This window comes from Poecilia formosa, unplaced genomic scaffold (assembly GCF_000485575.1).
Source record: "Poecilia formosa unplaced genomic scaffold, Poecilia_formosa-5.1.2 Scaffold103, whole genome shotgun sequence".
In the NCBI taxonomy this organism is placed as follows: domain Eukaryota; kingdom Metazoa; phylum Chordata; class Actinopteri; order Cyprinodontiformes; family Poeciliidae; genus Poecilia; species Poecilia formosa.
This window is the reverse complement of record NW_006800042.1, coordinates 1,276,324-1,288,009: the sequence shown is the minus strand read 5'-3', so window position 1 is coordinate 1,288,009 and position 11,686 is coordinate 1,276,324. Positions and strand designations below refer to the sequence as shown.

At 39.3% G+C, this 11,686-nt stretch overlaps 2 protein-coding genes across 4 annotated transcripts; both read left to right on the top strand.

The window, feature by feature from the left end:
- Window positions 1–26: 26 nt before the first annotated feature.
- On the top strand, window positions 27–4,944 carry riok2 (RIO kinase 2 (yeast)). 2 transcript variants are annotated; one of them, XM_016674920.1, is made up of 10 exons: window positions 27–111; window positions 1,262–1,400; window positions 1,492–1,608; window positions 1,933–2,108; window positions 2,205–2,293; window positions 2,400–2,591; window positions 2,680–2,772; window positions 3,575–4,006; window positions 4,208–4,304; window positions 4,558–4,944. In XM_016674920.1, the coding sequence occupies exons 2-10, from the start codon at window positions 1,268–1,270 to the stop codon at window positions 4,717–4,719; spliced, it is 1,491 nt and encodes a 496-aa protein (XP_016530406.1). In that variant the 5' UTR covers window positions 27–111; window positions 1,262–1,267; the 3' UTR covers window positions 4,720–4,944. The 2 variants fall into 2 exon arrangements, with proteins under 2 accessions (XP_016530406.1, XP_007559315.1); XM_007559253.2 differs by lacking the exon at window positions 27–111 and adding an exon at window positions 311–547.
- A 58-nt stretch (window positions 4,945–5,002) lies between these two features.
- Window positions 5,003–11,304, top strand: LOC103142932 (protein limb expression 1). Of its 2 annotated transcripts, XM_016674921.1 has the most exons (7): window positions 5,003–6,052; window positions 7,501–7,706; window positions 8,456–8,596; window positions 8,679–8,774; window positions 9,449–9,511; window positions 10,285–10,362; window positions 10,489–11,304. In XM_016674921.1, the coding sequence occupies exons 1-7, from the start codon at window positions 5,977–5,979 to the stop codon at window positions 10,933–10,935; spliced, it is 1,107 nt and encodes a 368-aa protein (XP_016530407.1). In that variant the 5' UTR covers window positions 5,003–5,976; the 3' UTR covers window positions 10,936–11,304. The 2 variants fall into 2 exon arrangements, with proteins under 2 accessions (XP_016530407.1, XP_007559316.1); XM_007559254.2 differs by lacking the exon at window positions 9,449–9,511 and having other exon boundaries at window positions 5,006–6,052.
- Window positions 11,305–11,686: the final 382 nt, after the last annotated feature.

The window sequence follows — 11,686 nt, the reverse complement described above, 5'->3', positions numbered from 1 at the left end:
GCGGCAAACAAACGGCCACCTAGCAACAAGAGGCGGCCACAACTTCGGCTCCAGTGAGCTGCTTTCATGTGCTTTCGGAAATTTTGACACTCTCGTAGTACCTGGCTCAAAGTATGAAACGATGAAAGCTTATTTTCGCAATTGTGAGGAAAGAAAAAAAAAGTATTATTATTATGTCTGACTTATATGTCATATCAATGAAGTACAAATTATTTAGTAGCAATGGTAACTTAATCAGTTCAAAATTGCACATCCGCTACGTTTAACTAAAACCAAACAAATTATTTATTTGCCTTACTCGCACTGGACCGTTAAAAGACTCCAGTACAGTAGGTGGCGTAATGTAATCATGAGCTTGGTTGACGCTACAGAAGAAGAAGAAGAGCGTCCGCCTTGCACATGTGTTTACTAAAACTGTGCTCGGTACTGGTAGTAGAAAACCTGTTTATAATATTATTCTGTTCACCTCACTAACTGTAATATGGGGAAGCTCAATGTTATAATGCTGAGGTATTTATCTCGAGATGACTTCAGAGTCCTCACCGCTGTAAGTAATATTAGCGCTTGGTTTTAAAAGGGTTAGCATGAGTTAGCTTAGCTTCGTTTGTTAGGATATCTATCCTAAATCTGAATTAATGTTACATTAACGACACTGTTACTGATGTCGCCACGGCAAATGACTCGGTTAAAGTCGAATTGATTTGTTTTCTAATTTTACACTCTTAGGAAAAAAGAATAAGAGGAGAGATTATCTTTAGAGACGACAATACCTTCCTCTAAAGTTTCTCCTCCCTGAAAGTACATTATTTCAAATTATCATACTTTGAAACAAAGAGGAAAAGAGATTGATAAAGACTGATAAGCCACCAGAATCTCAAATAGTTAAATAAAGATAATAATGTACTACAAAAAGTACATTTTAGCTTCAATAGTTATTTGCTTTGAAAAATCCTTTAATTTGTGCAGTCTCCTGTTTTTTAAATAAGTCATTGCTCAAAATTAAATATTGTGAACATAAACTACACAAATAATCTGTATAATGCATATTGTTTTCACAATTCTAAAAATAATCAAGACTTTATAACTATTGTAAACATCTTATTCAGCTGAAGAAAGAAGGTATTGGTGAGAATTAAATTGTCATATGTAGCCTGGATAAATATGGAAAAAAAAAAAGGTAGAAAGTCCCCTAAGAAGTAGTAGTTTCTTTGCAACCATCATGCTTTCCCACTCAAAGTGTAACCTTGTGTTTCCTTCACAGGTTGAGATGGGGATGAAGAACCACGAAATTGTTCCAGTGAGTCTTCTGTCATCTATTGCCAGCCTTAAACATGGCGGCTGCAACAAGATCCTCAGAGAACTCGTAAAACACAAACTCGTGGTGTATGAACGCTCCAAAAGTAAGAGCTTGGGTTTCTGTCTCACTTATAGCGGTGCTAGTGTTTACCTGTTGAGTCATTTATTCTGGTGTCCATTCTGCATCGGTTGCAGCTGTGCAGGGCTACCGGTTGAACTACGGAGGATACGACTACTTGGCTTTAAAAACTTTTTGCTCTAGAGAAGTGATTCTGTCGGTTGGCAACCAGATGGGTGTGGGCAAAGAGTCAGGTGAGAGAAAATTGCCTTTTGCCATAAATTACCATAAGTTAAGTTTAGCTGAAGTGATTTTGTGGAATTCAGTTACACAACTCATACTTTTTTGTAGTATTGTTTAAACTATTACTATACTATGTTTAAAATCTCAAAACTCACATTTTAACATGTTTTATTTTTTTTTATGCTGGAAATAAAAATCTCACTGAATCTGTGTTTTTTGTGAGAAGTGTTTTGCAAAGTCTTATCTACAAATTCAAAATAATGTTTAAAAAACTGAACTTTTGTTCCAAAGAAATGAGAATTTTCTTTTCTCTTGTTTCTTTCTACTGTGTGTAGATATTTACATTGTTGCGAGTCCAAATGGGGAGCAGTACGCTCTGAAACTGCACAGGCTGGGTCGCACCTCCTTCAGAAACCTAAAAAACAAGAGGGATTACCACAAACACAGGAAGAATATGTCCTGGCTTTACCTCTCACGCCTCTCTGCCATGAAGGAGTTCGCCTACATGAAGGTAATGAACTGAATCGGTGGATTTAGGTCAGGTAGAGGTGACAAAGTGAAAATGTAATAAAGTTGTAGTTTAAGTTATTCTCCCCTCCGTCTCCAGGCTCTGTACGACCGAGGCTTTCCTGTTCCCAAACCTGTGGATTACAACAGACATGCCGTAGTGATGGAGCTCATTAATGGATATCCTCTGTGCGTAAGCTGGCCAGCCTCCGCGTTTGTCTGCTTACAGCAGTAATAGTGATGCGCTACAAATGTGTTCTCCTCTCTTAATTTGAGTTATTTCCCACTTTTGCAGGTGTCAGGTGCATGAGCTGCAGGACCTGTCAGCGCTGTACAGCGAGTTCATGGAGCTTATTGTGAAACTGGCCAATCACGGCCTGATTCACGGAGACTTCAATGAGTTCAACCTCATGCTGGACGACCAGGACCACATAACAATGATCGACTTCCCTCAGATGGTGTCCACGTCTCACACCAATGCTGAGTGGTGCGTATCTGTTCCTGAAGACTAAAAAAAAAATTGTCCAAAAAAAGAAAAAAACTTTGCTCACATCTCCAACTTTTTTTTTTTCCAGGTACTTCGACCGTGACGTCAAATGCATCAGAGATTTCTTTGCAAAGAGATATAACTATGAAAGCGAGCTCTTTCCAACTTTCAAAGATATCAGGTGACTTCTAATATTTTATGAGCTAAAATGTTTAATATTCTTCATATGTACACTTTGTGCCAAGATAAGAAGGGCTTCCACAATATATTGTCCAATGTATCTGTCCAAATGTATTCAGTTCTTACTTGAAGGAAAAGTTGTTGCTTTTCCTCAACCTGTTATCCTCTCCAGGTTCTGCTGATCAACATATTTTACAGTCCAGACACTTCTTAAAGTATCTCTTAAAGTTCAAAGTAGTTACAAGTTTACAAGTTCCTTCTGAAGTGCATCATTGGTGGTTAATTTTAATGCTCCATACCATCTCAGGACCTCCCAGTAGCACAATGTGTTTAGTTTGTTTTTACATTTTAGCCAGTTTCCCTTCATCTGAGGGAGACAGTTCGGGCCAGGTGATTTAATTCAGGCACTATTTTTTCAAATAGGACAATGATTCTGAACACATATCAAAACTGGTCTCAAATGAGATGCATAACGCAAACTAACATTACACATCTCAAGTACCTAAAAATAATGAAAAAATTAGATGTTAGTTTGAGTGTGTATATGAATTTGATTTGATCTGTGTTAATTAGAAAAGAAAATCCACAATAAATATAAACTTTTGCATCCAATTCTTTTTAAAATTCATTGCAGTTGTATGTTTTATAATGATTTACATAGCAGAAAGAAGCTTAAACTAAAATGGCCTTGCTAACATGCGTTCGTGTGAGTTTTCTGAAAGGAATTGTTCAGACGATCGTCCAGCCTGCGCTGAGTCATGGGTAGAAAGTCGTTCTTACAAGAGCTTTGCTTGTTCCCTCAGGCGGTCCTGTTCTCTCGATATTGAAGTGTCAGCCAGCGGCTTTGCCAAAGATTTGGAGACTAATGCTGAATTACTACATCCTGCTGGACCCGAAGATGAGGAGGTGGAGGATGATGATGATGATGATGATGAAGAAGAAGAAGAGGCATCAGACGAGGAGGCAGAAAAGGTGGAAGAGGGCTTTGACATCGATGAATACAAACACGCAATGCAGGAACTGGAGGGACTGAAAGTCAGCGAAACGCCTGCAGTGACACAAGATCAGAAAGAGGAAAGCAGTGATGAATCAAAAGACGTTCCAGAGGTGGTGCCCACACCTGGAGGCCACAAGGAAACGGGAGGAGAGTTTGAGGAAGAGCTGAAGGAAGCTGAAGATGAATGTCCAGAGCTGGCTGAGCTCTCTGCCTCCAACAAAGAGTTCAAACCGTTCAGGTAGGCTCAGGCATATGCTGACCAAATCAGCAGCGTTGGGGTCTAAAATACTGACCAATCATTTAAAAAGCCTTCATTAAGGCCCTAATTTGGTGCCTGAGAATCACTTGAGGAAATCCTGAGTGCAAAGAAAACAATTGGAATCGCCAGCAGTCCATGCATTCCCTGTAAACCTTTTTTTGTTTGTTTGTTTGTTTTCAGAGACTCAGACAGTCTTCAACAAATTGCAGAACACAGAAGGAGAACAGACAGTGAAGCCACCATGGGCAGCATAGGGAGCTGCTCTACTATTCCTCCAGTAAGTAAAAACTCTGCTGGTTTCATAGCGATATCAATATAGATACAAATACTTTTACTGTAAGTAGCAAAAAAAAAAAAACTTTGTTGCCTGGATTAATTGTAGCATCAGTTTTGGGGACAGTTTGTTGTGTTCTGCCAGCTTTGCTTCAGAGTCTCTACGTGATTTTTCTTTTTTTTTTATATATATTTCTTGTGGATGCACGGTGTGACTCCATTAATGCAATAACCTGCTGATGTTGTTTGTGCTGCAGGAGGTTGTGCGTCAGAAAGTGCGGCGGCAACTCACCAAGCAGCAGAAGGCGGCACAGAGGAGACGTCTGCAGAAGGGCGAGGCTAACCTGGTCACCAAATCTAGAAGGGATAACCAAAATAACATCAAGTCCAGCATGGAGAGCGCCTCCTTCTGGGGATAGCATGCAACTGCAGGACTGGATTAACCAGCAAACGTAATTTATGTCGACATGCTTTTTGTTTCAGCTACATTTTCGAATCTTCCGCTCCTCCAGCTGAAGAACTGAACATTTATCATTGAGGATGAAGAAAAGGACACCAGCAGGCTCTCTGCACAGCGATTTAAAACTGTTTTATACAATCAATGGTATTCAAAGAGTAATCGCATAATAAAAATATATTCTCAGAACAGGTCCTGTTTCTGCTTAAGGTGTTTAAATTAATTGAACTGTAAATGTTTTTAACAGCTCTAATATAGTTAAATCATGGAATGATGTCTACATATTGTTAATTTTATAAAAATGGAAACTTTCAAACACTTTTGTTGCACCCCTAAGTAGGTCTTCAAAATGGCTGCAAAAGATTGAATGGTTGTGAGGTGATTCATTGATAAAATAGCTGACTATAGTTTGGCTGCTGTGTTGTAGACTGAGTACTGATCCTCCAACAGAAACAAGATGCAGTTACTACACATGCTGTACCTGAAACCTGTTGAGTTACTCCGATGGAAGAAGTAAGACTTGGTAGCTAAGAAACTGCTTCTGGTCAGAATTTGGCTAATTTATGTGTAAGCAGCTCTTATAAAGGGGGTGAATTCACAGTTGAACAAAAGCCATTCACATTGAAGGGGATGAATGGAGCTCAGCCTCTGAACTCAGCAGGTTCAGATTTTAGAGTGAAGTCAAAACTGACCCAGCCCCCTCCAGTCTTAGATACTGACGAATGGGCACTTGTCCCTTTGATGCCAGCTTGTTCCTCGACCAAAATAAGTAAATCTATTGGATCTGTAATGTTTTTTTGTTTGTTGTTGTTGTTGTTGAGCTAAGTTTTTTTTTCCCCCCTCTGAGAATAGTTCGGTCTGATTCCTTGGCAAAGCTGTGCAGCTCTGTTCAGGGATTAGCCAGCTGCACAGCCCAGAGGGGAGGGGCTCAGCATTCCTGCCCTGCACCTCTGTGTCAATATGCTGAGGGGCCCTCTGAGCTAATTGGTGCAGAGAGTGACAAAAGGTGGTCTGCTTCAAAAGAGGAATCCTGGTGAGATGTTCACACTGGAGAAGAGGATGAAGTTTGTGAAAACTCCTTTTAATTCTAGCTTCTCCACATATCGTCACTTATGCGCTGAGAGGCAAACGACTGGTGCTAGTTTTTACTTTTGATGGACCAGTTAAAAACATGACTGAATGTTCTTGAGGCAGCAGCAGAACTAAACTTTGGTTGAAGATGAGCTACATGCAACTGGAGGAAAGCATCATCTCTTACCTCTCACAGAGTGAGACCGATGACTGCCCCAAAGACTGTGAGTAACGTTTTAGTCGAAGGGAAAACTTGGTTTTTAAAGCTACTGCTTCTGATTATTTTTGTAAAATGAATCTCACTTCAGATTATTGTTTTTCACCAATGAAGCGGACTGTCATTGGGTTTTGTGATTCTGTTGCAAATTGTCATTTAGTCGAGGTAAAATCTGTTTTACGAAAGACGAGCTTGAATGGCTATGGTGACATTACATGAGGGATAAAGTAACCGTTCAGGCTCCTTTTAGTTCATAATTTCTATTTTTTCATTTTCTTCTCTTTCTTGAAATGTTTTTAATAAAGTTTATCCTTTCTAGGTGTTTACCTGTATTTTACTGAACAGCAGACCATTTGACTTGTGTGAACTGTATGAATTTCAAGACAACTTTGCAACAATAAAACGCATGGAAGCATTTCTTTTTTTTAGTGAACAGTGCAGATTTGTGTTGGCCATGTTTTTTTTTTTCATAAAACTTGCATAGTCTAATTCAAATAAGATATGTTCAAGTTCTAACTGTGTAAACGGCTGAATTACTTGGCTTGTTTTGATTTAAAGGCACTTTGGGTGAACCCCTTATTCTGTGGCCCAACAACCAAAGGTGGTCTTATTACCAAAAATGTCAAAAATGTTTGTGTTTTCACAAAAAGTTTCACAAATCTCAAGCTGGGCTTCAAAGAGTCACTGGTGCTGTGTAGAATAATCCAGTTTGGTTTTTAACCAATCTAAGCATTATAGATATTAAGGCAGAACTGACCAGTTCAATCCTTGTGCCTAAAATGGTGGTTAATTAGGCTTTTACTGAAGGGTAAAATCAAAAACTACAATTTAGCCAAAAATAATTTAAAAACAAAGTCTGGTGCCCAGGCTAATCCTCGGGAAACAGGCTTGATGAAGGCTATTGACAAGCCTTATCCTGCCAATTAGCCTCATATGCAACACATCACCATCATTTCAGTCAATTCTAGAGCAAACAACCAGAATAAAAACATCCACATGCCAAAAGCAGAATTATTGTTGTCAGTGTACATTTTGTTATTGAAGAAGTACCACTAGTCTGGAAAGTACATTCTAAATTACAAGAAAAGTTAAGTTCTTCACTTGGCAGTATTTAACTGTAATAGCAGGTTTTCACACAGGTGGAATAGAAATTGAGCAGCAGTGACGTCGACTGCATGAAAGAAAAGATGCTGGAAGACTAAAACCCTTTAGTGGGTCAGTACAATCTGATCTGAGCGAAATGTCAGGGAGTAGGTTTCTTCGTACATAAACAAACACAGGAACGCTGCCATATTATATACAGAGTTCTTTATATATTTGGATTAAGTATTCTGCGCATCGTTAAAGGATTTAAAAGAAATGTAATATCGTTAAATCTAAGGCTCCAGACTAACGCAAGATTTTACTGAGTTGCTTCATGAATGTTTTAACATTTTGTCGCCCATCTGTGTGCAGTTAATGTGGTGGGCATCCTGCACAACTTCTGGGAGCAGAAGCAGACAGCTCAGGTTAACGACTCCTCCTCTGAGCCGGACAGGTTCTGTGGGAAGCCTGGCAGCCACACAGACAGCCTGCTGTTGTACGAGTCAGCACCTCCGCCTGGTCCCCCCTACGTCTGCTACGTCACTCTGCCGGGAGGAAGCTGCTTTGGCAACTATAAGGTGTTAATTATGTTTATTAAAACATAATAAATTAGTGTGCAGAGAATAACACTAAATGGCCTGAAAGCCTACATAAGATATTTCAAAACTAGTTTTGCAATAATCTTTATTTCTTATTTCACTGTTATGCCTTTTTGGCTATATATATATAAAAAAAAAAAAATTCCCTTCTCACCCTCCGCAGGTGAGATATATATATATATATATATATATATATATATATATATATGCTTTATTGACTAAACCATAGACCCAAAAAAAAGAGCCATGAACAAGTCAGTTCAAGTGCAGAAAAAAGTACTTTAACACCAACAAAGTGTTTCCACAAGAGCAATCAACTGAGGAATAAATAATCCTGTTTCAGGATTTTTATTGTGTTTATCAAAGATGTAACTTTCAGATATGCTTTATCTGCTATAGGCAGCTTCCTTAGCTTGCACCTTTTATTTTGTCATCCACTTCATCACTTGTGTTTTTAAACACACACTGCTCAAAGATCTTATTATGATAAGAATTGCATTTTCGCATAAATTGAACAAAAAAGCAGACAGAACTCAAAATAAGACTGAAAATCCATTACAAAGCTTCCAAGCGACTGTCTTTTTCTGTTTTTTTTTTACAAGAAAATGTGGTTCCCTGAAAAGCAAAGAGAAATAAAATAAATAAGTGACTTGTTTTCTTATCTCCTTAACATCATAAACTGCACTTTTTTTTTTTTTTACATCTCAGGCCTTTTCTTGCCTCCTCAGGTGTGTGACACCCAAGCAGAGGCTCGCAGGGACGCAGCTCGTGTGGCTCTAATGAACTCACTGGTGAACGAGTTGCCGTGTCGACGCATCACCGCTGAATTCATCACTCACAGTCTGAATCAAGCCGCCACAGAAAGCACTGTGAGTATCTGCTGCTACCAGATCCCTTCGGTTTAACTTCACCTGATGAACATTGGACCTGCCCTGATGTCTCTGAGTAAAGGTTCCTGTGGAGGATTCGTGCGACTCAAGCACCAGCATAGGAACCTACAGTTTGCTGCTTCAGTCCTACATGGGACGGACCATGCTGGAGTTCCAGGTACCGTTTTGCAAAGTTATATTTTTTTAAGCTGTGCTTCTAAATCATGAAGTGTCATGTGATTGATTAGACATATGAAAACTATGGCACAAAAAATGTTTGCACCTTGTTGTTGGTCTACGATCAGTCGCTGTAACAGCGCTCTAGTGACTCACCCAGTGACTGTATTATAAAATCTGAATACTTTCCAAAGACATTGTATCTATTTAATGTTACATTTTTGGCCTAATTTTAACTTTGTAGCTCAGCTGGTGGTGTTATTTACACCTTCTAGCTGCATCATTACAACCAGAGTTTGTTTTTAGTGGGAATATCAGTCTACCCTCATTGACCCCGGCAGCTGAACTGAGGCATGAAACACCTCATCTTTCTACCGCTGAGTAAATAAACACATCTGCAGACAGGGGGGATAATAGGCAGAGGAAATGGGTTCATTATTGTCATCATTACATCCACATGACTGAATGCTGATATGTAGTCACACTGACGACGTCAAGTAGAAGCCGGTTAGCGCAAGATGAGACTCATATTTGCGTGTACTGCCATAAAAAAACAAAGACTTCAGTCTCATGCAAGTTAAATCTAATGTCTCCCATGTGTGTCTCATTAAATCTGTCTGTCAATGTACGGACTCGAGGTTCAGCACGAATGTTAATGCTGTTAATGTATGGCAGCTGTTCGGCCAGGTGCTGTTCTGCATGTCACGGTCAAACCGGCGCTGTATCGACACTGTCAAGGTAAAGTTTTCAGGATGATGTGCGCTGCTCCCTCGACAAATAACACTTTGCACTGAGGTCAAAGAGATACATTTTGGTCTTTCTTCCACATGTTTGCTGTGTCCCTTGCATGTCTTGTGACGACACAAGGTATAAAAATTTTTCCTTGAAAAATGGCTTCCTTCTTGCCAAAGTTTAATAAAGGCCAGATTTCCTGAGCTCTGGATCTCTGCCGTTCCTCACTCGCACTCTGTGAGATGTTGGAATAATGTTTTATAAAATAGTCCTGCTTTAAACTCCTCCACAACTTTCTCCCTGACCTGTTTGTTGTGTTCCTTGTTCTTCATGATACTGTTTGTTCACTAATGTTCTCTAAAAATAAAAAAAATTTAAAAAAACAACTCTAAGGCCTTCACAGAACAGTTGCTTTTATACTGTGATTAACTAACAAACAGGTGGACTCTATTTAGTGATCAAGGTAATTGGTTGGACTGGATTTTATTTAGAATATCACATTATAGGCGACTGATTTGAAATTATCTTTTTTGATTTTTTTTGTGTGTAAAAACTGTTTAAAACCCTGTACCATTTTCCTTCTGCTACACAGTACTTTTTATCTGGTTTATCACTTCAAACCCCAATGAATTGCCTTTAAGTCTGTGATTTTAAACTTCCAAAATGTGAAAAAGCTTGAAGAGGTAGGAATACTTTTGCAATGTAGCTTTAAAAGCATTGGTTTGGAAGTTTACTTTGCTAAAAAATGATTTCCCATACTCTTGCTCATCTTTTTTCAGGAGATGATGACGGTGTTCCAGTTGTTGCACTGGAACGGGACATTGAAGGCTCTGAGGGAAAAGCAGTGCTCTCGACAGGTGAAAATCCTATCAAGCGGCAAATCATAAAGCGACTGTTTTATAAATGTTATGTTTGTTAGGACTACTGATGCTTTATCTGCTAAGTCACAGTCATAACTGCATATTTTCTCTCCTTTGTCCCAGAGTGTGATTACCTACTACTCCCAGCGAGGACTGGATGAGAGTATGCGGAGCAGCATGGCTCTGGATTGGCTTGGGCGGGAGCAGAAGGCACCTGGACTCTTGGCAATGGAGCTGCAAATGGCGCAGAGAGAGTTGGTGCTGGCTCGACGTCGAGGCATAGAGCTGCGCTTCTACAAAGAAAAAACAGAGATCCTCAGCCTGGCCCTCAGTCAAGCATATGTTCACCACACACCTGGAGTTTTCAGCCCAACTCCAAGTCACACAGACCAGCATGAACAGCTGCCTTTACATGTGTTATACAGCCAGGATACAGATGACCAGATGTTTCAGCACGATGGCGTGTTTCATAACGCCATGCAAACTTCCACAGACACACTCGCTAACAGCCCCTTACTATTTTCACAGTGCATGTTTGTGCCTTTATATAACCCTAAATACAATGAATAGGAAATAAAACAATATGCATTGTACATGCCATCTTTGTGAATGGTGCAGTGTTAGAGGCATCAGAAATCATGACACGTCAATGGCCATGTTTTCTAGATTTTTCATTATAGATTTTAACAGAAATAAAGCAACACAACGTTTTTAATGTGAATCATTAGCACTTTGAAACAAGTAATTGTTGAAAATAAAATGCTAAATCCTAAATTCTAAGTATGCACAGCTTTAACCCTAAAAAGCAGATTGTTCACGTTACTGTTCCCACACTTGTACTCTAAGACCATGTTGCATTTCATTTTAGCTTTGCCGCTGCTACTATGTTTTCATAGCACAAAATGTTGCCTGAAACTTAAATAAATTGTTGACATGTCATTGTTTTTTTTTTTTGTTTATGTTTTACATACCATACAATTCAGTGGTATCACTGCTTGCCTGAGTCAATTGAGGTTGTCAGCAGTAGAAAAAAATTGTTGTAAAAGCTGTCTCAGATGATGACTCATAATCTTTATTAGTGGGTCAAAATAAGTAATTTCAGGCACGTACCTACATTTAGCGGTCATTGAGCGAGAGGTATGATACCTCATAGATATTATGCGTGTATAATTGTACATTATAGTCGTCATGTACGAACCCTCCCGACCCCACTAAGAGACAAGGGTGTATAGAAAATGGATGGATGGATGGATGGATGGATGGATGGATGGATGGATGGATGGATAGTCGTCATGTACGTATATAATGTCTACAGTTTACA

Excerpts from the sequence above, each read along its gene's own strand:
- LOC103142932 (XM_016674921.1), top strand. The coding sequence starts at position 5,977 with ATGAGCTACATGCAACTGGAGGAAAGCATCATCTCTTACCTCTCACAG. Across the intron at positions 7,707-8,455 it reads GCTGCTTTGGCAACTATAAG|GTGTGTGACACCCAAGCAGA; the intron begins GTGTTAATTATG and ends TTGCCTCCTCAG. Across the intron at positions 10,363-10,488 it reads AAAAGCAGTGCTCTCGACAG|AGTGTGATTACCTACTACTC; the intron begins GTGAAAATCCTA and ends CCTTTGTCCCAG.
- riok2 (XM_007559253.2), top strand. The coding sequence starts at position 482 with ATGGGGAAGCTCAATGTTATAATGCTGAGGTATTTATCTCGAGATGAC. Across the intron at positions 1,609-1,932 it reads GGGTGTGGGCAAAGAGTCAG|ATATTTACATTGTTGCGAGT; the intron begins GTGAGAGAAAAT and ends TACTGTGTGTAG. Across the intron at positions 2,294-2,399 it reads CTCATTAATGGATATCCTCT|GTGTCAGGTGCATGAGCTGC; the intron begins GTGCGTAAGCTG and ends CCACTTTTGCAG.